Raw genomic sequence first — 24451 nt, forward strand, 5'->3', positions numbered from 1 at the left:
TACTCCACTTCAATTTAGAGGGAAGTTTTAACTTTTTACTCAACTATATGACACCAAGTCAAGAATATCAAACCAGCACCCTGTTTCACCTGCAGCGGTGGAGGCAGTATTCAGATTTATTTCTTTTTAGTAATACCAAAGTGTAAAAATACTGCCTTCAAAGTAAAAGTCCTGTACTGAAAATGTTGCTCAAGTAAAAGTACATAAGATTCATAAAAATCTCCCCTATGAACGATATTGTAAGATGAGAATATTATTACTGATGAGTTCATCACTTTATTGTTTTAGCTGGTGAAAGTCAAGCTAATTCTAACAATTCTATACACTGTTGGGTACTAAAATCTCTAATAATGCATTTTACATTCTAAGATAATTATGCTGTAAATGTATCATGCTGAATGTAAAATGTTATTTGTTTCTAGAGTAAGTAATAGTTGCTGTGAATACAAAAATAAGGCAGTGCAGTACAAAGTAGAATATTTCCCTCTGAACTGCAGTGGAGTATCAGGTATGAAGTATTAGGCAAGTATTTATATTTAAGTGCATAAGTACACTGCCTAAGTGAATGCACTTTGTTATATTGCATAAGAAAACATTAAAATCCATCCAGATGGATTTTGCATAGTGACGTATGCATTAATATAGAAAGTCAAGGGTACGACTGAGAGTAAGTTTGATTTTGTCTCAAAGGTCATCTGTGTCTTTTCACCCCATGCACCATTTCCACACTTATTTACTTTATATGAACCTATTTATTTAGACTGCGACTATTTTGAGATGCGTATCATCTGTTTTGAGTTTACTTGAGACTCTAAAATCCCAATCAGTGTGTAGTTTGGGTCCTTGTCAAATGCAGATGACTATCTCTTATTTCCGGTTTCACCAAAGAGACATTTCACCTCTAAACTTCTCATCACAATGATCGCCTCAAGCCCACATGCAGAGATAAACATCACGGGGAAAAAAGATTTAAAAAATGGAAGTAAAAATCAAAGTGAAGGGAAACAACTCATAAACTTTTGATTTTTCCTCTCCCTTTAATCATCTCACGACCCCTCAGACTTATCTGGTGACCCTGTGGAGGGGCCTGACCCCTCTGATGACAACCACTGTACTAAACTGTCTAACTGTATAAAACAAGCTCCACCTCAGCAGCTACAACAGTAAAAGCTGCTGAAGAATGAATGCATCAGTATTAAGAATCCTCTGATGACACACGGTATAAGAATAATTAGTAAAAGCCCCGACTTCTGCAGAATGAGTACTTTTACTTAAATACTATGAGTACATTTAGCTAATCTTTTATGTAAATAGAATTGTAAATGCACGAATCTTACTTGAAATAGAGTATTCTTGATGAGAATACTTCCTCCACCATTGTAGGAAAAAGCAGAGGCAAGTTAAAGTGAATTACATTTTTAATAAAGTGAAAGTGAATAAGTAAGCACCTGTAGCACTTGTGCAGAATGCCCTCTGTCTGTTGAACTATTATATTATTGGTTTGTCATTACTGATGCATTAACATATAAGTGATACTTTACTTTCTTGTAGTTGGTCGAGGAAGCAGTCATTTTAATTATCTATGGCATCACGTTTTGTAAAGGGATCACAGGTTCGGTTTGCAATACCTTGATCTGAAAAGTAACTCAAGCTGTCAGATAAATGTAATGGAGTTAGATATAAAGCAGCATGACATAGAAATACTCAAGTAAATTGCATCTACCTCAAAACTGAACCTTGAGTAAATGCACTTCCCACCACTGGTAAACAGTAATATCCTGCAGTTTAAATCTGGTGAACAGTGATAAGAGTGACAGAGAATGATCACCCAGCAACCACAAATATCAACAAGGAACAATATCAGGGGGAAATAACCTATTCTGACATTTGTTTGGCACGAACTTTGAATTTAATTAATGAAAACTGATGTCATGCTAAAAACAACGATACTACACAGGTTTGACTGACATCGACTGTGTTGTATCTTGAAATAATCAATTAAATCAACGTATCAGGCTTCTCAGAATACACACATTTGTTGGCAATAAGGCCTCGGGTTTGAAAGTGTGGTGTCTGAAACAGTGGATACGTTCCCTCTGGGGAAATGTAGTTTGAAGGGTCTGCTGTAGCGCAGGCTAATGGCAACCCCGTGCATTTCAGTGTAATTTAGCCCTCGTCTATCTTTAGTCTGTCGGAAATTGAAAATCATGCCTATTCCTGAGCTGCAGTTACAGCTGCTCATTATGTAGGAGCCTGTATCATTACAGTCAGGCCCTCATTACTGTGCTCCTCCTGCACAGCCCGAGTGGGTGGCAGCCAGATGGTGGGAAGCAGCGCCACCGTGTGTCTGAAAGGAGCACAGCAAGGGGTTTGAAATGTGGAAAGTTTAATAATGATGATTTGAGTTTGTTTTTAAAAGAAAACCACGCTCAATCACTAAATTGCATTCAACTCTAAAACAGTGTGCCATGCTCTTTCAGAGAGAATTTCAATCCAGGTCACTCGCAGGGTTTTTCTGCTGCTGTAAATCAGTTCATGGTGTGTCGGTCATATAAACTTCACTACTCTGAACATTTGAACAACAGAACACAGTAAAACAATCACAGTGTCACCTTCGTTCAGCAGTGGACAGAGTATCAGCACTATGTAGAGATACTGTTGTATTATGATTAAAAGTACGGAAGTACTATCAGTAATACTAAATATCCATACAGTCAAGGTTATATTGTTATATATTATACTACATTAATATGTAAACAGCCTTTTAATGTCGTGGTTAGCACGGATGGAGATGACTAGCTATTCTTTATAGAGGCTTCTGTTTTGTGGCTTCATTTACTGTGTTGAACTGCACCAGTATCGTATTTATATTAGTATTTATATTGAATAGAAATATTCAAGTAATGAACAAGTACCTCACAATTGTACTTAAGTGTAGTTTACGTTCATCGTTTCCTTCTCTCTTCACCATGTAACTTCTGCATTTTCAGAAAACAGAAGTACTTGTATTTACAGTAAACATTTCCCTAAAGTTCAACCAGGATTGAAGCTGGCTGAGGTGTGTTTATTGCCGTATGTTTTCTGGGCTTGGTGTGGGTGGGTGTATTAAGGGGACTTCCTTTGCCTGCAATATCTCTGCCCTATAAACCAGTAAAGCCTAGTTAGTCACTTACTTTGACTGGTTATAAAGACTCACACTCCCTCGTCTGTTGTCCAGGAGCCTCCGCTGTCAGCTTCACCTACCTCCACCTCTCCAACCATCTGGTAAGATTTACCTTGTAACGACGGCCTGGCTGAGAATCCCAAATGGATTTACCCTCCTGCATGTCCCTTTCCCGTATTGTTTCATGTTCAAAAGAGGTGTAATTTATAGTTATCTTTGCTGGGGGAAGAAACACAAGTAATGACCACAAAACAGGCCACAGCTCTTCGGCATTAGGCTCAAGATCAGTGATAACGAACCCTTTTCTTCCCACAGAGAGACGTTTTTATCCCGATCATGGCTGTGACCAACCAACCAGGCATGTTCCAGCCCTCTGACTTCCAGACCGGCGTGTGTGATTTCTGCGACGACTGTAAAACCTGTAAGCATTCAGCAGTATGACGAGGGTTAGGACTGTACTCCACTCTACACAGCCCACTTGTGCTCCAGTCAAGAACAAAGGGAAAAGAGCTTCAAGTGGCACATAACGATGCATTCAGGATCTTGCACAAGCTACATGTTCCAGAGATGATGCTGCCTGTCATGCTATGTTGAGGAATTGTATATATTAATGTGTGTGTTGATAAACTGACTTAAAAATGTAGATACGGGCCTGAACTGAGACGGTATAAGGAAACATTGGAACAGATCCTTTGTAATCACATGGTTTTATTTCATTGTTCTGTGTTTGGTTATTTTAGTTTTTTTTTTATATGCTGATGGAAACTATGTGTCCGAAATAAAGCTAAAGTAAGCAGGACATTTGTTTTTGCTCTTGCCACAGGCATCTGTGGTCTGTGTTGCTACATGTGCCTGGGCTTCTCCATCGCCAGTGACATGAACGAGTGCTGCTGCTGCGGTCTGGGGATGCCCATCCGCAGCGTCTACAGGACCAAATACAACATCAGAGTAAGTGCAAACTAATAAAGTAATAGTAATAAAAAAACAAAACAGAACTGTTCCCTACACCAGTAATAACCTAACTAATAACCTAATAAGTATTAGATTCTTGCCACGACTTCTTGTGGGGATCCTGACAAAAAACAAAAAAAGTATTCCAAAGTACATATATGTGTATACACATAGGGAACGACATGATTTAGCCTTAGAGAAAAAAAAGTGTATGATTGCTTAAGTTTATATAGCTGGAGACACATGTACTAAAGGTTGGGCGTCAACCCAACCCCACTCAACAGATACTCCTCACCTGCTGTAACCGTGTAAAACACTGATAATCACATCAGGGCTGCACCCTCTCTCACCAACTCTCTGTGTTTCTAGGGTTCAATGTGTACCGACTTCATGATGTCGTGGCTTTGTCCGGTCTGTGTTACCTGCCAGCTGAAGAGAGACATTGACCGCAGAAAGGAACAAGGCATTTTCTGAACGGGTGAGCATCTTGGAGCCAAAACACCCCCACACATGCAGCGTTTACCACCTCATGATGAATTGCTATGTTACATTTAGTTTTATGTAGCAGTTGGAAAATCACGAGTTTCCTTTGTGTCTTCTAGATGCTGAGAAGTCGAGAATCTGCTTGGCCGCCGTGTTGCTGATTCAGCCCGCTCTGTGTCTGGTGCAGTTGTTGATTAAATGCTATACTGCATGTTATGCAGGTAATTTACTCTTTGTGACTTTTTTAGTATGATCTATAATCCTCTGAGGTCATTGACTGTCACATTCTCCAGCGAGTTAATCATTAGCTGGCACCTCGATGGTGGAGAAGAAGCTTCATAATCTACAGTTACAATAAAGGCTAAATATCTATGTTGTTCTGAGCAGTCGACTGTATGAGAAGATTGCTGTTGACTTCAATTGTGCAGAATTACCATGAAGCTTTTCCTTTTAATTTCACATGGGGCTGGTTGTTCCTTGTTTTGGTTCCTGTATTGTCCAATGCTGCGTGATTAAATCATAGTTTCCAGATTTGGTTCTCTTTTTTCACTGGGGAAAACTTTCTTTAACTAACCACACTTTCATAAATTCTTAGTTTTGGTGTCTGGAACTTAATAATTATGAAATTATGATTGTTATTATTTACAGCTACCACGAAATATTCTCAATTTGTGCAGTAATGCTTATTGTAAATTTAAGTTCTGATTTTAGTCAGGGACATCTAATTAAAATATCAAATGAATCAAGTTTGAACTTGATGTAGAAAAAGGAACTTCCATGAAATAGTTCTCGAAAGGTTTTGTCGTTAGTTTAACCAAATCTGTTCTGCTTTTGTGAAGTGAATGTTTACAAATGTAATTAGGAATATTCAGAATATCAAAATACCTACAAATGGGTAAAATTATAACTCAGCTGGTTTGATATTATTATTATAAAGAAAACTGCAGCCCACTGGGTGCAACAGTAAAGAGCTTTTTAAAAGCTGCATTTAACAGAAAAGTTGTGTATGAAATGTAACAAACCAACTCACACTTTTCAACGTGTCTAACTTCAACCTTGATGGTAAAACCTGTTTGTGGATTCTGATGGAATCACTAACCCCAATAAGTGTGCCTGAAAGTGTGTCCAAAAGATAAACTCACAAAGTGCATTTCATGACTTTGTCGTGCAAGTGTTGAATTTAAATTGTGTAGCATTTCAAATAATTGTTACTGATGTAGAAAATTAACTAAAATGATATAAGGAGTTGTACATGTGAACATAACAGTCAGCAACCGGACCTGATTTGTTTTTCTCAAAGTTGTTTCACTTCTCAGCAAAGTCTTCTTCTGTTCTGAAGAACTTAAATGACACAACTGAACAATTTCTCTCAGCTTTGAATTTAATTCTTTGTGCTGTAATTTCATGAGGGTGGACCGAGAAGTGTCCTTGAGTACAGATGAACATTGCTGTTTCATTATATTAAGTTAAAAAAACAATGTTTTCAACACAAAAGCTTAAACAGACAGACTGTTTGTATATTTTCACATCTTTTTGACCCTATGACATGAAAAGTATTTAATGAATCATATCCAAAGTCAAAGACAAAAGTTATATAATACCTCTCCTGTGAATACAACTATTGCAATTACACATCTGAAGTATTGAGAAACATTGAACTATTATCCCAGTGGGCAAAGTTAATAAAACAGTGCTCTCTGAAAATTTTGCAAAAAGAGAAAACCAGAGGGTTCTGTGTTGGTGGTGACGTCAAGTGGTGACGTTGTTGAGCAGGCAGATGGAACTTTGGAGCAGGCTGAGGGAGGGATTATCTTCTCTTTTTTTAGGGCAGGATGGGAATGTTTACTGGGTCATCTGGTTTTCCAAAGCCTGTGCAGCCCACTCTGGAGCAACTTGACGGATCTTTTCTAAGAGGTTGTTGACTTGGAAACACAGAGACTGGATCTGTTTGTCCCAGGTAGGAAGAGGTTCACGGGCTGAAAAAAGAAAAAAAGGGAAACATTAGGGAATCAAACATATTTCCAATTCATGTTTCACACTACACAGATTTACGTGTGAATGACTGCTTTAGTTGCCCTATCACTACAATGCCCTGGTTGATGAACTGGGAATGAGTTTTATGTTGTTTAATAACACTCGTGTTTGAAAAGGCTGCTCCCTACTGGCCACAGATAGACATACATCTGGTTAGTTTATTGACTCAAATAACCACACTATAAACAAGATATTTACAAAATCAAATGAAAACATAAAAAAGATTATTGTATCGTCATAAACACGTGTTAAATACTAAATGTGTTGGAATTTATTGGATTGTAACGGGAAAGTAAATTTTTTTTAAATCACTTTGAAATGTAAAAACAGAGCAGCTGTCATTACTCACTCTCAAAGTGTACGATGCCGTCTATCTGGTCGATGAAGCCGTTCATGCGTCCTTCGGTGATCATTTGGGAGGCAATCTTCTCAGCCTAAAGACAAAAACAGAACAATATAATCTCCACATATAACATGGAAAACAAACAGCAACATAAGTTATGTGTGTCACGCAAAAGAATATTTATTACCAGCAGGATTAGTTTTTATTTTGGAACCAACTTGTTTAGTTAAGATGATTTTATCGATTTTGTTTATCTGCTCATCTAATCCGTGTCTCACCTTTGCTGGGGGGATTTCCAACAATGCTCCTAGTTCTTCAAAAGTGATGTTGTTGTAGAGTTTACTTGCGGACAGGAGGTTGTGTTCGATCACAGCACGGTCCAGGATGCTGGAGCCTGAAGAAGTGAGAACACCTTAAAAAGCCATGTGACATTATATGTTTTCTTTATCTGTTTCAGATACATTTTGCAATTTACAAACAAAGAAACACAAACATTTGAACATACTGGGGGGAATCATGCAAACGATGGCAAAGTCTAAGTGTGGCTAATTCTGTATTCTACTCGGAGAATGGTGTGGAGCCAATATAAAGACACTGACAATTCACTGCCCATTAAAGGGAGGCTCCGTGAACTCTGGTTGCACATTAAGGACTCCACATCAGTGTCAATTTTTCCACACACATTCCTACTGATGTGGAACTGAGACTAGTGTTTACTGGACTCTCCACTTTAGTGATGTTCCACCATTAGCAGAGCTTTAGAAAGAAGCTGTAAGATCCAACAGTCCCTACATTTAAATTCACTAGATCCAGATTGTTTTTTGAATCTGCATCAAATTGCACACACTCATAAATATCACTCCCTATACACGTCATCATTTCCCATCAAGATCCATGAATTATTCTCAATATTATAAAACGCCCTATCTCAAAATGATAGAAAGATTACTGTATCGTATGTATGTAGTTCTCCCCTGACCCAATGTGATTGACAATTATGAGTATTAATGATATTGACTAATATGAGAATTTCTATCTTTATATAATTTTTGGTCATTTTGCCTAGCCCCATCTACCACTTATTCTAGTTATGTCCATTTTAACATGAATTTTAACATTTAGATTTTCCTTCCCATGTGCTTCATCTTGGACCAGTTAGCCCCAGTTAACTATGACAATGTAAATGCTGAAGTCTTAGTAATTCAAATATTATGTGAGGTTTGTTTTTGACCTTAAAAATTGTATTAAAAGTTTTAGAGAAGAACAGTCTTTCATATTACTAACATTATCCTAATCTGAACGTTGGAACCAGTTGGAATGTGGCATCCGGCTGGCTACAGTAAACAGGCAGGATGGTTTTGAGGAAAAATACGTGCTTTAATCTCTGCTGCTTGTGCCAGCTCACAAGAAAAACTTGACTTTGCCATGTCGTGTTTACTCTCCCCAAATGTCCTCGCATGCTACTAATCAAGATACAGTCATATAGATTGTGCTGTTTTACAAAAGTATTTACAAAGTTCACATATATTAGAAGTAAATAGTATATACACAACTCACAAGCTACATACAGCTAATACATGTAACCTGTGATAGATGAGGGATTTCTTTTTTTGCTGATTTAAGTTACTAAAATAAGCATCTTGATATTTATACATCCACAGCATTCATGCATAAAATATGACACAAAAATGATCTCCTACAAGCTGCAATAAACTGGATTAATGGCTCTTCATTCACTGTTAGTGTCTACACTGTCCAAGACAACGTTACACAGCAGCAGCAATCATGCAATTAGCTCAAGTGTAGTTAGCCCTAGTGATTACAAGCAACTCTGTGTGGATGTGTGAAGATATTCATATCGCTCACTCACCATCTGCTGTGGTGGCCTTCTGGTGAGGCATCAGCATTGCGGCAAACTCCTGGAGCTGGTTTCCTCGGATGATCCGGTCCAGATACATCTTCTCCAGGATACCATAGGCAGCCAGCTGTTGACATCGCTCGTCCTTGAAGAGAGTAGCCAACATACGGGAACGCTGCTGGCCTACAAGGAAGGAGGATGTACAATAGTTTTTGTATGGGTAACATCCTATTTTTAAATACATGAATCTACGCACATTAGTCTAAGTGGTACCTGCAGAGGCCAGTATAGTGCAGTTGAGAGCATGTTTCAATGCTTCTAGACGTTCACTCTCGTGTACAATTGACTTATAGGACAGCTCGTTGTATCTTTGTGCAGCTTCAATGAACTTCCTCCTGAAGTCTAGGACTCTTGCATAGCACACCTAAGAACCAAAACAGTGTGAAGAGTTGATCTTAATGACAACAGGCTTCGTTTACTGCAATGTCCTCATAAAAGGTGCTTTCAACTGTGGGCAGCAGCAACAACAGATACAGTTTGGCCCCGTTCTGAACTGATATTAACATCCGTCCTGAGAGATACGATCACAAGTGGAAAGCGCCAAGTTCTTCTGTTCACACCTGGCATCACAATACGTCCTGAATGTGTCTCCTATGAGCACTTGTGTTCAGATCTCACATCCTCGCTCTATACGCAAAAAAAAATCATGAGCAACATTTCTGTCACATAATATCAAATATTGTTGTTTTTACCCTGTCTTATTATACAGATGTGTAAGTTGCAAATGCATCTGTATGTGTGTTGGCGCGAGAAAGAGACAGATAGAGAGCAGAGTCAGGAGAGGCTAAGTGTATCAATGAGATTCTACTACGAAGACAGACCAATTTCAGAAGCATATCAATCATTATGTGGTTTTCAGTGTAGATATTGTGGTGTTGACCACAAACATACTAACATATGGGCACTGAGATGAATCTGAATGTGGTCTGAGTGATCAAGAGGCATTGAGGATGTATTTGGGGGCTTTCAGACCTATACTTAGCGCTGACCACTTCACTCAGGACAGATGTTAATACCAGGTCTTAATGGGGTCAATGTGACCCTGAATTCACTGAAGCGATTGTGTACCTTATAGTGTATCTGCAGCTGTTCATTAGAGGACTCATTCTGAAGTAATGAGGCTCTGTTGATGTAGGCCTCAGCCTGCACTGGATCGTCATCTTCCAAGTAGAGACGGGCAATTTTCAAGTACGTATCCAACTTATAGTCAACATTGTATTGCCTAAAGTGAGAGACAAAGAAGTTAGTTAAAGACATGGGATCATCAAACACATTCAATTCCAAGAAATAAATCTGCCGCTAGCTTACTTACTTCTGTCCTGTTTCCAGGGGAATACCAACTAAAACCTGGGCAGCATTCCTCCAGTCTCCTTCCTTTTCATAAATGGTTGCTAAGTGCTGTCTGATTGAAGCTACCTGAGGACATGTATGAACATAATTTAATGATACATTTGAATTACTTCCACTGATGTCTAACCGACTGAATGATTGATGGCAACATTCTCACTGGGGCTGTGAAAGAGAGATAGAGGTATTCACCTGCTCCTCAAAGGAGATGACCCTCGGCTGAATCTTTTCCAAAGTAAAGTGATACACTGCTTTAGCCGTGACATCTGGCAGGTTGGGCAGATGTGTGCAGAAATCTGTGAGCAGTTGTCTCGAGATGACAAGACTGACATTTTCATTGACCACTGTAATAGAAAGGTACAGACTTTACTGTAAGAAATCCGGTTTCTGCAAATGCACTATCCATGCTGAAGAAAGCGTGATCAAATTGAAGAATAAAAAAAGGCACAGCATACTTGCTTCAACAAAGGCCTTCAAGGATTCCAGCTGATCTGCATCTGTAAAGTTAATGGCCCTCTCCAGTATTTGTCGATATCTACAAAAGATTTCACAGGTTAGAAACAAACTTTTTGACCAAAGCATTTCCATTTTAAAAGACTGACACCGTAAACATGTGATTAAAACACATATCCACACACTTCAGTCTAAAAAATCCTTCAGAAAAATGTATTTGTAATATTATAATGGGGGGAAAAATAATGTACAGACAGTGAAGCAGCAGCATAGGTGTTGAATCAGTACAGACAGTATCTATACCTGTTCATTATTTGATTTCTTTTCACTCTATGATATAATAATTATCTAGTTATTTGTCCTCAGCCCCACGACATGAATACACATACATAAACACAACACTAAGCTAAACAACAAAACACATTTATTACATCAGACATCACAAACTAAATACCACAATGGCAACACAAGTTAAAGAGATGTGGTGACTGGCTCCAAGTCAGACTCCTCATGTATGTGGTTGCTGTTTAGCCTCGGCTGTGTAGCTACAGACCAGTAGCTTATAGATGCTAATGTGCTTAAATGTAACAGAGACACCAACGGCAGATTGTGCGTCATGGGAGTTTAACGGAAACTTTGCGCAACAACGTGATTTGACGCACATTAACGGTTTGAGTCAGTAAATCCAACGTTAGCCTGTCTGCAAGGCTAATGCAGCTAGCTAGCGTTAGCCTAGCTTAGTGTGCCACAGCTATCTCGCTGCTACACACTGCGTCGTTACTCTCTGGTTTTTAAAACAGGCGTGTGGTCGGGAACACGCCGCTGTGTAACCGGTGCTACGTACTTGGCAGCGAGGTCTTTGTGGGATCCGGTTGAATTCATCAGCTGTGCAAGCTCCTGCCTCACTTCGGTCGCCATTGTCGCCTGCGAAGTGTCAACAAGCGGCGGCTTCCTCCGCCAAGAGGGGAGCGAGTCAGGGCGCAGCGCTGGATCGGTCCTCCGGCCGTTAGAGGGCGCCTGAAGCAACCACCCAGGAGGAGGAACGGTTAGTTCACCTTCAACCCCTCACAATGAACGGCAGCACTTAATAAGAAACAGAGAACAAATAATACCGAGGACAAAAAAGTGCAGTGAGTAGTAAATAAGTGGTTAAATAAATGAGCCAAGTTGCTTGTTACATCAAATCATAGAAACAAAATCAGTAGCAACGTTGAAATTTATTAAAAATGTACTTACAATTTAATTAAACTAACAAATAATAATGATAATAATATGAATTCTTATTATAGTTGTTATCATTATTATTGATTGATTAGTTGAGTGGGAGAATTTATTTCCACTCACCAATCAATCAACTATATAAAGAATTGATTAAACAGTCCTCAGAGTAATGGCAACAGTTGGTTGGTTGGTTACAGTTCTGTTATAATGGAATAATAATACTTTTTTAAATTACTTGACACATGCAGAGAAAATGGCACCAGTTTGATTAAACACCACTTTACAAGACAGAAGAATAACAGAAACTGAAAAATTCGGTATTGAAACTAGATTTCCCTGTACAAGACGAGAACCATAACAATGGAGATCAAAGTTGATTCTTTACTTCAGCTGGCTAGTTTAAGTCGGCCATAAATGTTGATGTTGTGGTTGTGGTTGTTGTTGTGGTTGCACCCTGATTCTAATTCAGCTTACTTGACAGAGAGTAAGGGCACAGGGCACTTGGTCTCTCAGCAAGATATTCATAGCTGTTTCTATAGCATCAGCTTACCAAAATAGCAGCAACACCTGTCAACGTAACATACATTTTTTGTTCCACAGCAACACAAGTTATGGCTGCATTAATAGATCCACACAGTTGAATCTACAAAAACAAAAGCCACAAAAACCTTTTTCAATCAAACATCAACCATCAGATTAATATAATGTCTAATGAAAATAAACATCATTTATTTTTAAAAAATAAAATATTTACAAAGTGCCTCTCAGACATAAAAAAAAAACTGAAAATACATGCAGCTCAATTATAAATTGTATGCAAGACATGGATGAAATAAAGCAACAAAACAAACAAAAGTTAAAAGCCATCAGAGAAGAGTTTTAAAAGAGGATACTGAGGTCTACTGAGGCTTGTCTGATCAACGGAGGGAGTTTGTTTTACAGCTGTTGAGCCATAATGTCCTCCTTACCTCTGTCTATAGTCTTACCCTGTTTACTGAGAGTAGAATGAAAGTTACAAGCAGGGGTATAAGTTGTGAGGTCTGTTAAGTAAAGTGTTGCAGGGCCATTCAGTGATTAAAAATAAATTTTCACATTTTAAAATCAATTCTACAAACGATGGGTAACCAGTGCAATGAGGCGAGAATGGGTGTGATGTGATTATATGTTTGACTTCTTGTGAGATCCCTAGCTGCCGTGTCTTGTTCAAGTTGGAGGTGGTAGATTGACTTCTGGGGGGCTCCTAGAGACTTGCAATAATCCGGATAGCTGGAGACAAAGGCATGAATGGGAATCTGTGCATTACTGAATGAAAGTATTGATCTGATTTTGGCAATAATTCTGATTTGACTGATATAATATAAAATACCCATGGTAACAAAGATTACCGGCCTCAGCACAGATGTAACAGATGTGATGCACAATGTAATCAGTAAAAGGCCACTAGTTTGTAAAAAAAGAAAAAATAATACATACTGTGGGGTATCAAAAACAAACAGAAAATAAATTTACTAGTTTTTAATTTGTGTACATTTTAAAGTTGTCTGCGCCTTTAAATATTACGTCCCGGTGACGTCAGGCTCGGAGGGCGTGGCCGGCCTGTGAAATGTCAGGGAGGAATGGCGCTCGGCGCGGTATTTTGAACAATCGCCCTTTCCTTTCCTCGCTTTATCTGGATACGTCGCCCAGCGTCAAAATCTCCGGTAAGATCGACCACCTGCTGCCCCGCCGCGGAGCCCACCCCAGCGGATCCATGTGGAAAGCCGCACACTTGAGAACGTGTTTAAATGTTGAGGTATAATGTTGTAGCTAGCTAGCTCGGGTTAGCAAGCTCAGCAAGTTTGCTAGTACAGTTGTCCTGCCCGCTGGGCTGCTGGCTTGATGAGGTTCGTGATGAGGAGGAGGATCATGGAGCAGATACGGGCGGACAACAGCACAGGGGGCCGGGCTATTACCTGCAAGCGATCGCTCGTAATATTTCTGAGCAGAGACAAAGTTTGGTTCAAACTAACGCATAACTGATTAACATGAAGTGTCCGCTCACTGCAAAGTAAAAGCTAAGTTAGCTGATCCCTGACAGTTGTTTTGATGGCACTGTGTTCCTGTGTGCGCGCGTGCGTGTGCTGTCAGAAATGGTAACAGCACAAGTCACCAGGTTAGCTCCTAGTTTCTTGGCTCCAAACTTGTTTTTGGGGTCTGTGGGGGTTTCTGATCTACAAACTGCTCTTGCGTCTCACCTGGGTTCACGTATCAGACTCACTGTACGTTTACTAACTTACAAGTGGCCTTTATACCTGGTTACTAACACGGTCACTTAAACCATAGTTCCCAGGCAGCGGTTATCCGTGTCCTTAGGTGAATGTAAAGGTGCAGTAGATAGTTCAGTCCGTGTGGATACCTGGAGAAGTGACATGGAGTGGAAGGGGGGGGGCATTGAGAGCTAGCATTGTTTACGTTGTCAGTTAGTTCCTTGCTAATAGCTTCCTGCTAGCAGCGACTGCTCCCTCCAGCTCCACTGTAACCGCACTGCTGTGTTTGCGGGTAAGTGTCTTTGTCCACTGCGAGTGATGTTAAACCACGGTACCCCATCCTCCACAGCCCAGTGTTAGCCTGGGAGCTAACTGGGCTGATGACGAGGTAAAAATGGCGGATCTTTCGAAATCCAACCCCGGCCTGAAATAGTAACGCAGCCAACAGACAGCTTGTCGTATTTTTCCCAGTCTTTGACCTAACTGGGACCAGTCGTGGGGGGGGGGGGTGTTTTCACGTGGATGAGAGGAGCACAGTTTCTGTCGGTGGCTTACACACGGGGACGTGACAACAATAGGATCAGTCCACTGAGTGTGTGTGTGTGTGTGTGTGGGGAGGGTTCATATGTGTTTTTCGGTGGATTAATGTTGAGCAGAGAGCAGCAGGACAAAGATACGCCTGCGATGATCGGTGCGGCCTAGCTAACCCCCCCATCAGCTGTCAGCTTCTGTCAAATTCACCAGATCTCGTGATTGCTGAAAACTTATTCACAGGTATTTTTTTTTTGCTATGAATAAGCATAACTCGCTCACTTTAGATGCCTGGCATATTTGTTTATGTTTTTGGCACAGCCTTCTGCCAGCAGCCTGGATTCGTGTCCGTGTGTCCCTATTTATTAATCATCTACAACAAAGAATCTAAAGTGATCAATTACATAGTGCATCGTGTGTGAGAGAGATAATCCACATTTTCTTGGTCTCTGTTTGGCTACTTTTGTAGTTATAACTGTACATCCTAATGTAATCCAATGCAGCTGTACTGCCATAAGGTCGATTTTGTATGATGCCTATAATGTGCAGGCTTTTTGATCACTATAGAGACATTGATAAAATAATAAATCAGCCAGGCAGATAGAACGGCCCACAATACCTGATTGGAGATATATAGGTATTGGCGTTTATGTCAGCTGATAAGCTGAAATGTAATTTTTTTGAACGGTCCTCTTTTCATTCATCATTTTCCCCTCACAATTTCATCATGTAGTGGGTTCCACAGTTTGCAGTGGAAAACTGGACTAACTACAGATTGGGGAGAAAAGAATAGAATTTTTGAAGCACAGATTTGTATTACTCACGTGTAAAGAAACTTAATTGATATATCTCAGATTCTTTTCAGTTGGGCTGTAGAGGTCAGAGGTTATGATGGTGTCAGACTTGGCTGCATTATGTTGAGATGTGTTTCTAATACACATTAAAAAAAGAAGTAAAAACACACCTCAATGTACAATTCAACTCAAACTATGATTTCAGTAATAAACATATACTTTAATTTACACATTTCCAACAATGTCATCAAAAACTTACAGTTTGAACGTACAGCAGAGTTATTACAGATCAATATGGGTGAACCTAATAAACTGGCCATATGTCCATAATGTGCCATGATGTGCGGCGAAAGCCAGTAACATGTTTAATACATTCTTAATACATTCTTAAGACATTCCAGGTAATATGTGCTCAACAAAAATGTGCATAGTTGTACTTTTTTTTACATTTTCCTGTGACTATGAAAGATAATTGTGTTATTCTTCTTGTCAGTATCAACAGAGAGCTGACACTTGGATGCAAGGATGGATGTGGTGTCACCAGAGCTCAACAGCCTCCTGCCTGATGAGATCATGGATACTGAGGCCATAGAGGACGTCCCTCACACACAACCTGAAGCCACCACCATGGTCCAGTCAGAGGCCAGTGACGACACATCGGTCCCCATGGAAACGGATACGCCCATGGCTTCAGAGAGCTTGGGCCTGTGTTCAGGTGCCGCTTCAACAGAACACACTCGGGCTCTGACCACCTCCACGACCACAGACTCTGCACTCAGCATCATCTCGGGAAGTCAAATTCCTATCTCAATTTCCAGTTCATCGTCGCCCCTGCTAACCCTCAAATCAGCCCTGTCCACATCCACCATCAAAACTACAGACTGTGTGACTGTCACTGCGACTGACTGTAGTGTCTCTACGAGTGGGTTAACGAGGCTCACGGCCCCGTTCACTATCTCTCCCGCGAACCACCAGATCATTCTCAACAAGGTGGCCTCGTCTCAGGCCACTGAAGCGGCAAAGACTGCAGGCGTGTCACCCCAGGTCATCAAGCAGGATGGACAAAAACTCTTGGTTACAGCAATAGGAAAGTCGGGGCAACCTATAGTGCTGCAGTTACCCCACACGGGCAGCAAGCCTGGTGTTTTACAGACTTCAGGAGACACCAAGTCTCAAGCTACTCAGTTTAAAGTGGTGACCATTGGTGGGAGAACGGAGCTGAAGCCGGTGCTGGGCGGTCCTTGCAACCAGTTGACCACATTACAGGCTCAGCAGCTGAAGGCTGTACAGGTAACGCTGATTATTTTATTATAGGTGCAATATTTAAACGGTTGTATGCTCATATTATTTGATTATGTAATACACTTGTGGTTTTAGGTTGATCGGTGTCTTTAAATTGTCAGTAGATGTGCATGTGAGTGAGAATGGTTGTCTGTTTTTGTGTTGGACCTGCGATACGCTGGCGACCTGTCCAGGGTGTACCCCCCCGACCCACCTAATGTCAGCTGGATTGACTCCACTAGAGTGTTAAACATGATTACTATTATGTGGTGTGTAGGCTTTTGTGCTAATTGCAGCTAATTGTCAATCATATGACTGTATGTCAGCAGTACAGGACACATCTAGCTTTCCTGAATTAGCCTCCCTGCCGGGTCGGTAAGTAAGAAAGCCACCCTCAGTTGTTTTGAAAAGAAATGAGGACAAAAGACGAGTCAATATTCTTTGTTACAGTAATCCGTTAGGAGACTGGCTTAGATGCATTATTCTAGGTTTACCTCACCTTGGTTATTTTTTTCTCATCTGTATTAAAAGACACAACCTGTCAATTTAAGACGTTGAATTTTGAAGATGAAGCAAATTTTTTCTTCCTATCTTTTGTGGCTTTATGGCACGACCTGACAAGAAAAGAGTTTTGCACAAGATGAAGAGCAATTGACGAAAAAAGACAAAAAAAGTTTGGGGGGGGTTTGGATTAACACTTGCACAAAGCTGAAGAAAAGAGATAGACAGAGTACAAACAAACACAGAAGAATACATTAGAATAATGAAAGCTCGAGGATTTGAGGTATGTCAATATCGAATAAATCTTCAGTGACCATCCTTGTTGTTTGACCACAAGTTAAAATATCTGCGATGAATCAGTTATTGAAATACTTGAATATATTTTTCCCAATTGCCTAAATGATTAATTGACTAATAGTTGCCTGTTCAGATACTATTTGATATCTTGGAGTTCAAACTCCCAAATCACTTTCAGTATTTGTTTCAAAAAACCCTGTATCAGTCGAGCTGTACTTTGTTATAAGCCAGCACCCGGAGCTTTTGTATTGGTAAATTAAAACACACATTTCAAAGTCTGGCATCAGGCTAAAAGAATGGAGTCACAAATGAATTCTGACTATCTCCACAGATTGCGAAGAAAACACCAACGTCATCCGCGGCACCAATCAAGTTCATCATCACGAAAACTGTCAATAGCAAAGGCCTCAGTCCTCAGACATCAGTTCCTTCTGTTATTACTGGTAAGTCTATAAAAAAAATTATTGTTCAATAACTGACTTTTTGTTGCTGTAGTCCGTTATCAAGACCACTCGGTTTCACTTTTTAAACCCATAAGTAAGTGCTGAAATGTTGTCTGTTAGATTAATGTTATTGAACTATCTTCTCTTAAATCGTGCATTACGTTGTCACAGGACGGGTCCTGACACAGAATTCCTCAGGGATGCCTTCGAGGACCATTACTCTCACTGAAACCCACAACACTAGTATACAGACCCTCCCTGGCAAAAAGATTGCTATTTCACCCCTTAAGACTCCCAGCAAGGTAAATTCTGCTCACTCTTTCTCATTTTCACAATAACTGGTTCCTTCTTCTTTTTCCTTTTTTTTGTAGCTGCAGTTTTATTGAATATTTCCAGTAACAGGGGCCTCAAAGTACCACTACTGCAGTTGAAGATGATTACAGTATTTTTGACTTAATTCAAGCAGTAAGAGGACAAGTGTGATTAATAACCTAAACCTACACTACTGCATGAAACAGTGTCTGTGGCCATGTCAGTGGACCTGACACGCCTACATGAAATACAGCAGTCATTTATGTTACTGTGTACACATGTGTTTCCCAGATAAAGATAGCCACTGTAGGATAGGTAGACGGAACACACATTCATCATTGATTGTTAAAGATCTGTATTGTCAGTAAACTCAAGCAGGCTAGTTGACAGTGTTTGTGTGAGAAAAGCAGGTATATTTTGTGTCTTATTAGTATTTGATGAGGTGACTAGTTGTACAGATCACACTCTTCTTGTCTCTCACCAGGTAACTGTTGTATCGGTGGCCTCACCAACCTCCAACTCCACTCAGAAGTCAGTAACGCTGCCTGTCAACGTAGCACTCGGCCAGCAGATCCTCACAGTCCAACAGTCCACGTCTTCCTCTCCAGTCAAGGTGGCCACCAACCAAGGCAATGTACAGGTAAGAGCATTTATTGTGTGCAGGAGTTAGGGAACATGGGGTCAGGACCAGATGAGTTACTCTATCAATGAAGCACATGTTAACAGTTTAACAGTTTCTGCTGCTGCTATATTGCTAAAGCCACAGTCACATCTGATGTGAAAAGAGACCGCACACAAGAAACACTGTAAATGTCATTATGATGAATGTTGATTGTCCTATTGCCATTCAGAATCTTAAAACAGTGCAGTCTATGACTGTGGGAGGAGTCGGTGGCTCCCAGTTCAAGACCATCATCCCGCTGGCCACCCAGTCGAACGTGCAGCAGATCCAGGTGCCAGGGAGCAGGTTTCACTACGTCCGCCTCGTCACAGCGACCACGGCAAGCAGCACAGGACAGGCCAGTGGTCCCAGCACCAGCTCCATACAGACAGGTGACTTATGAACAGACCCTTTCACAGTCAAGAAACCCAGGTGGCATTTAATGTTGTTTAGCAAAGACGCGTGTGGGAACTCATGATGATTTTTACATTCCTCAGCTAAACCTATGGTGGTCAGTACAGGAGCAGTGAGGATGTCTGTCCCTATCATCCCAGCACAGACCATGAAACAGGTACCTTTGGCTTCCTGTACAAGCATGTTTATGTCCAGACTTTGTGTGAAATCTCCCCTGAGCTTCATTCATTGACTTAACTCCCTGTAGGTGGCACCTAAGCCCTTGACATCGGCAGCACAAGTAGTAACCACTCAGACCCAGCAACGCCTGATCATGCCTGCAACTCCACTCCCCCAGATCCAGCCCAACTTCACCAACCTCCCTCCAGGCACCGTCCTGGCACCAGCCCCCGGGGGCGGGAATATGGGCTATGCGGTGGTGCCAGCACAATACGTTACACAGGTTGGTCGGGATATTGGCTTGTCGTGTTATTGGCGTTTAATAAGCACTTCTCTTCTATAGGCATGTGTTGAGCTTTCTCTGTTGTGTTTTCTGGCCTCCTGTAGCTCCAGCAGTCCCCCTTTGTGACCCTCGCCAGCAGCTCTGGTTTCCCTGCGGCCACTGGTATCCAGACTCAGGCCAGACTGCCACTTAATGGGTAAGAAGGGACATACATTTTTTTTATGTGTGGAAGAAAAAACTAAATCATTTACCATCAGCTTAAACAGGTGTTCACCAGACTAGAAAATAAAACCTAAGTTTGACACAATCTTCATCAAGCAACTAACTAAAATAGCCATGAAAAGCAAGCACTATACAGTTATACCCAGTGTTTCCCATTAATTATCTAGACTGTGGCGGCCTGTCATATTCTAATTTGTCCCGCCACAGTGTCATAATGAACCAAATCATATTTTACACTTCTCAAATAAAATAAAAAATACAGACGCTGACAATGAAGTAACACGTCAACCACAAAGTTAATATTTTATAGTATTTTAAAATTATGACTGAGATGATACCTTTTCCAATCGACTAATTAAATGTGTGTGTGATTCGATTCTAATCCCAGCCATATTTGTCATTGGCCCACAGCTTGTCGACAGCAGAAGCGACCTCAAGACCAAGGAAACCATGCAACTGCACCAAGTCACAGTGTCTCAAACTGTAAGTACAACATGTCACTGAGGCTAACTTGTTTGCATTTGTTGGACAAAAGGGTGGAGCTTGACCTTATCAATGTATATGTTGGAGAATCAGTTGGATAATCAGATAGTTAAAAAGTTTCTGGTTCTTGGATGTAATTTTCTTTTTCTTTCATAATATTATCCTGAATGAGTTTAAGAATGATTTTGATTTTGACTTTTTTCTAACATCTCATGAATCAAAAGAACATTTTTTAATCCTAACAAATCCTCAATAGATTAATCAATAATGCAAGTAATCATTAGTTGCAGCCATATTCCTAATTCCCTGTCATATCGGCTGCTGACTCAAAGTCCTTTTTCAGTTACTTTGATTAAGTAGAGCTCTGTGTTTCTTCCTCCAGATACTGCGACTGCTTTGCAAACGGAGAGTTCTGCAATAACTGTAACTGCAACAACTGCTTCAACAACCTGGAGCACGAAACGGAACGTCTTAAAGCTATAAAGGTATGGACCAAGTTCCTGCGAATTAGTTGTTTGATTGAAGTTTCTCCATGACAGACAGATGAATTAATATTTGATTGTGAAAATTTGCTTCCACAGACGTGTCTGGACCGAAATCCAGAGGCCTTCAAACCTAAAATTGGTAAAGGCAAAGAGGGAGAGTCGGACCGTCGGCACAGCAAAGGCTGCAACTGCAAGCGCTCAGGCTGCCTGAAGAACTACTGCGAGTGCTACGAGGTGAGTTTTCGCCGTCACTGCATTGATTCAAAGGATCTGATAACTTTATTTTCTTTTTCTTCTTATTGACAACATAGCCCATTATTTACATTTGTGTATTTCCTTCGTTTCGTCTTTTCAGGCGAAGATCATGTGCTCGTCCATCTGTAAATGCATCGGCTGTAAGAACTTTGAGGAGAGCCCGGAGAGGAAGACTCTGATGCATTTGGCCGATGCAGCAGAAGTGAGAGTACAGCAGCAGACTGCAGCCAGGACCAAGCTGTCGTCACAGATCTCAGACCTGCTCATGAGGTCGACACCTGTTATTTCAAGTGAAAGCGGGAGGTATTGTTACACTTTTCCTCTTAAACAACAACAACGAGTTACAGGAGCTCTCTGAAGAAAAATATATTCCGATATTGTTAAAATGTATAAAGCTGTCGTGATGATGATGATGATGATGATGGTCAACCTTATTCTGAATAAGGCATCATTTTGATTATGACATTAACAAGAGGTACTAATAGAATATTCATATTAACATGTTACATTTACATGTTACAGAGCCTAGTCCGATTATGACTTCAAGCAGTTGGTAACTGCAGTACATGTTGATGAATGCTGTGAAAACTTCCAACAGGATGTTATAATGCATTTAAGATGTATAAATGTCTACCTAATGTGACTAAGGTCAGAATACTCTGTACCTTCTTTTGATTATTGCTTATCTGGAGTATGACATTATTTAGTTTAAGGTAATCAGAAAATGCTGTTTGCACGGCAACATCTTTTGTCAATCGAGTTAATGTCGGATTATTGCGGTTCATGTAAACAAAGCTACTGAGAACACAGTTTTCTATTGGACAAGAGCAATTTGCTTCTCAAGCGTCAATGAGGCAGCTCTATGTAAAGTTAACATTGAACTTTGACCATCCTCAAGTGCATAAGAAGGAAGGAAAGAGGTGGTTGAGGAAGGACATCTGTTCACAGCAAGGCAAATGATTCATGAAAGTGAGTCAGGTGCAAAGCTGTAACTGATTCAGAGTTGTCACTTCAGGCCAAGGATTAACTCAGGGGATGGATGAGGTGTAAATTGGTATTAAAATGTTTCTTATGGTTCATGTTCTTCTTATCTATTGATAAGAAAAAACTCACTTTTAATGTCTCTCTCACCACAGAGTGCGTCTTCTTCTATTGCCCACACTGACTCAGTTTAATAAAAACTTTACTCAAATGAGTCGCCACCTCTGCTACAAGAGAATAAAGGCTGATGACATGAGGGATGATGTATTGTCTTTTCAAGGCCATGTTTTTGTTTCTCCATAGACTGCCATACACGTTTGTAACAAAGGAGGTGCTTGAAGCGACGTGCGAGTGTCTGATGGAACAGGCCAAAAAGGCAGAACAGACTCATCAGCCTCAGGCTGAAGCAGAGAGGGTGATCCTGGAGGAGTTTGGACACTGCCTCATGAGGATAATTAGCTCCGCTGGGAAGGCCAAAGCAGACTGTGCCTCTATCAACTGCTAGGCAGAGCCCTCCCAAGGCCCTCCACCCTCTAACCTGCCATGGCTAAGGAGCTAAGAGGCACAGATTACTCTGCATTCTGTCTCGGACCCCTGGAGTTTCTCTCCTGCAGGAAAACAGGTTGTCTCCCTCATCAGGAGGCAGAACAAAGTAAAAGGATTCCCCTGCCTGGGCCGAGCTAAGGCCAGCTGGAATAATAAACATGGAACAGTTGTTTGCGCTGTTCACCCTCTAACTGAAGGACAAATGGACACCGCATATGGTGGATCTGCCTTCAGAACTGTTAATCGCACCCATTCACCTGGCTGTGATGGATAGAAATGACTGAGAGAGGAAGTGCTGAACAGGATTATAAACATCTCCTCACTTTATTTTCCCTACAGGGCCCTATCAAATCTGTGTTCTCCACACTTTCGTTGATCCATTTTTATTCTATTTTTACTTTCTGTCTTTCCCATGTTGAAGTTTTTTGAAAAGAATGCCTGTAATTTTTATGTAATCCGTACATTTGTGCTTACAGTAGACAAGCAGAACATGTATCTTTTGATATTTATTTTGACAAATATTTGTGAGCGCTAATATTGTGTGGCTTATAGTGCTGCAAACTGTTAATTATTCACTGCGGCTAGGCTAAATTGTTTTAATGAAAATGATTAGAAGAGGTTTTTATCATAAATGCAGTTGTAATATGAATGCACACGTAATGCATTATGCTCTCTCACACAGACACAGCACTGCTGAGAATAGTTGGCTAGCCTGGCAGAGGGACACATTTTTATCTGGTGCTGCTTTCTGTTTTACATGCTTACTGTACATTAAAAACACCATCAATTAGAAAATAATTGAGACTTGTTAAGTTTGGTCCCTGAAATCTAAAGTTACCTCATCCGTCCAAAGCTGCTCTGATGGGGCACAGACACATTACAGAGCAGGAAAAACACATAACATTAAACATGGCTGCTTCTCATTTACATTTTTCCCCTTCCAAAGTCCTGGTGTTGTTTGCCGGCTCACTTTAGGTGCCTGAAAGCTTTTTTCCCCCCCCTCAATTAATTGTTTTGTCTATAAAAATGTAAAAGAAAAAAAATTGGAATGAATGCCCAAGGTTACATCTTCAACTGCCTTTTTTGTTTGTCTTTTTTTTTCTTTTTTTTTTTTACCAATCAAAATTTGATGACAGTGATGTTTTTTTTGACAGGTTACTGACAATGAAACCTAATCAAACCAGTCATACAGTCATTATGAAGCAAATTAGCTGAATTTTGAAGTGTTAAATTATAGATAAGTCTGGTTTTATTAAAAATGTTTATCCAAAAGTTTCACTTGTTCTTACGAGGTACAGAATAAACATTTAGTGGTATAGAAAATACTAAAGTATGCTTAGCGTTATGTCTTAAGCAGTTCTCTTTAACTTGAAACATCCAAAACTCAAAAAAGCAAAAAGAACTAAACAAAGTTAGAAAAGCAGCAACATTTAGTTTTCTGACACAAAAGCATCTATTTTGTTAATCAATTCATTGTTATTTAAGTTGTTTTAATGTTTTTAAAAAAAGGGTTCAAACTTCTGTGTGTTAACAGAATATGTTTGGAATTTTGACTGGTTGAATAAAACAAACAATTTAAGTGCATTATCTTAGCAAAATAATAACAACAAGGACTTTATACACGATTTTCCCTCCACTTTGCAC

The 24451-nt window shown here is 40.2% G+C and overlaps 3 protein-coding genes across 6 annotated transcripts; 2 read left to right on the plus strand and 1 right to left on the minus strand.

Moving 5' to 3' along the window:
- The first annotated feature begins 3043 nt into the window (after nucleotides 1-3043).
- Nucleotides 3044-5128, plus strand: plac8.2 (placenta associated 8, tandem duplicate 2). Its single transcript, XM_035185164.2, has 5 exons — nucleotides 3044-3264; nucleotides 3479-3584; nucleotides 3987-4111; nucleotides 4484-4592; nucleotides 4717-5128. The coding sequence occupies exons 2-4, from the start codon at nucleotides 3500-3502 to the stop codon at nucleotides 4586-4588; spliced, it is 315 nt and encodes a 104-aa protein (XP_035041055.1). The 5' UTR covers nucleotides 3044-3264; nucleotides 3479-3499; the 3' UTR covers nucleotides 4589-4592; nucleotides 4717-5128.
- An 832-nt stretch (nucleotides 5129-5960) lies between these two features.
- Nucleotides 5961-11709, minus strand: cops4 (COP9 constitutive photomorphogenic homolog subunit 4 (Arabidopsis)). 2 transcript variants are annotated; one of them, XM_035185162.2, is made up of 10 exons: nucleotides 11537-11709; nucleotides 10695-10774; nucleotides 10432-10583; nucleotides 10205-10308; nucleotides 9961-10114; nucleotides 9106-9256; nucleotides 8845-9015; nucleotides 7253-7386; nucleotides 6981-7065; nucleotides 5961-6573 (listed from the first exon to the last, which is right to left on the minus strand). In XM_035185162.2, the coding sequence occupies exons 1-10, from the start codon at nucleotides 11608-11610 to the stop codon at nucleotides 6440-6442; spliced, it is 1239 nt and encodes a 412-aa protein (XP_035041053.1). In that variant the 5' UTR covers nucleotides 11611-11709; the 3' UTR covers nucleotides 5961-6439. The 2 variants fall into 2 exon arrangements, with proteins under 2 accessions (XP_035041053.1, XP_035041054.1); XM_035185163.2 differs by having other exon boundaries at nucleotides 7253-7368; nucleotides 11537-11708.
- Nucleotides 11710-13486: 1777 nt separating this feature from the next.
- On the plus strand, nucleotides 13487-24079 carry lin54 (lin-54 DREAM MuvB core complex component). Of its 3 annotated transcripts, none has more exons than XM_035185238.2 (14): nucleotides 13487-13613; nucleotides 15978-16774; nucleotides 17895-18006; nucleotides 18178-18308; nucleotides 18803-18958; nucleotides 19170-19371; nucleotides 19477-19550; nucleotides 19641-19835; nucleotides 19940-20031; nucleotides 20469-20540; nucleotides 20923-21025; nucleotides 21122-21259; nucleotides 21381-21583; nucleotides 22565-24079. In XM_035185238.2, exons 2-14 carry the CDS (start codon nucleotides 16010-16012, stop codon nucleotides 22764-22766), a joined length of 2445 nt encoding a protein of 814 aa, XP_035041129.2. In that variant the 5' UTR covers nucleotides 13487-13613; nucleotides 15978-16009; the 3' UTR covers nucleotides 22767-24079. The 3 variants fall into 3 exon arrangements, with proteins under 3 accessions (XP_035041129.2, XP_047200476.1, XP_035041130.2); XM_047344520.1 differs by lacking the exon at nucleotides 13487-13613 and adding an exon at nucleotides 13644-14933 and having other exon boundaries at nucleotides 19731-19835; XM_035185239.2 differs by lacking the exon at nucleotides 13487-13613 and adding an exon at nucleotides 13647-14933.
- Nucleotides 24080-24451: the final 372 nt, after the last annotated feature.

Source organism: Hippoglossus stenolepis, chromosome 18 (genome assembly GCF_022539355.2).
Source record: "Hippoglossus stenolepis isolate QCI-W04-F060 chromosome 18, HSTE1.2, whole genome shotgun sequence".
Taxonomy (NCBI): Eukaryota; Metazoa; Chordata; class Actinopteri; order Pleuronectiformes; family Pleuronectidae; genus Hippoglossus; species Hippoglossus stenolepis.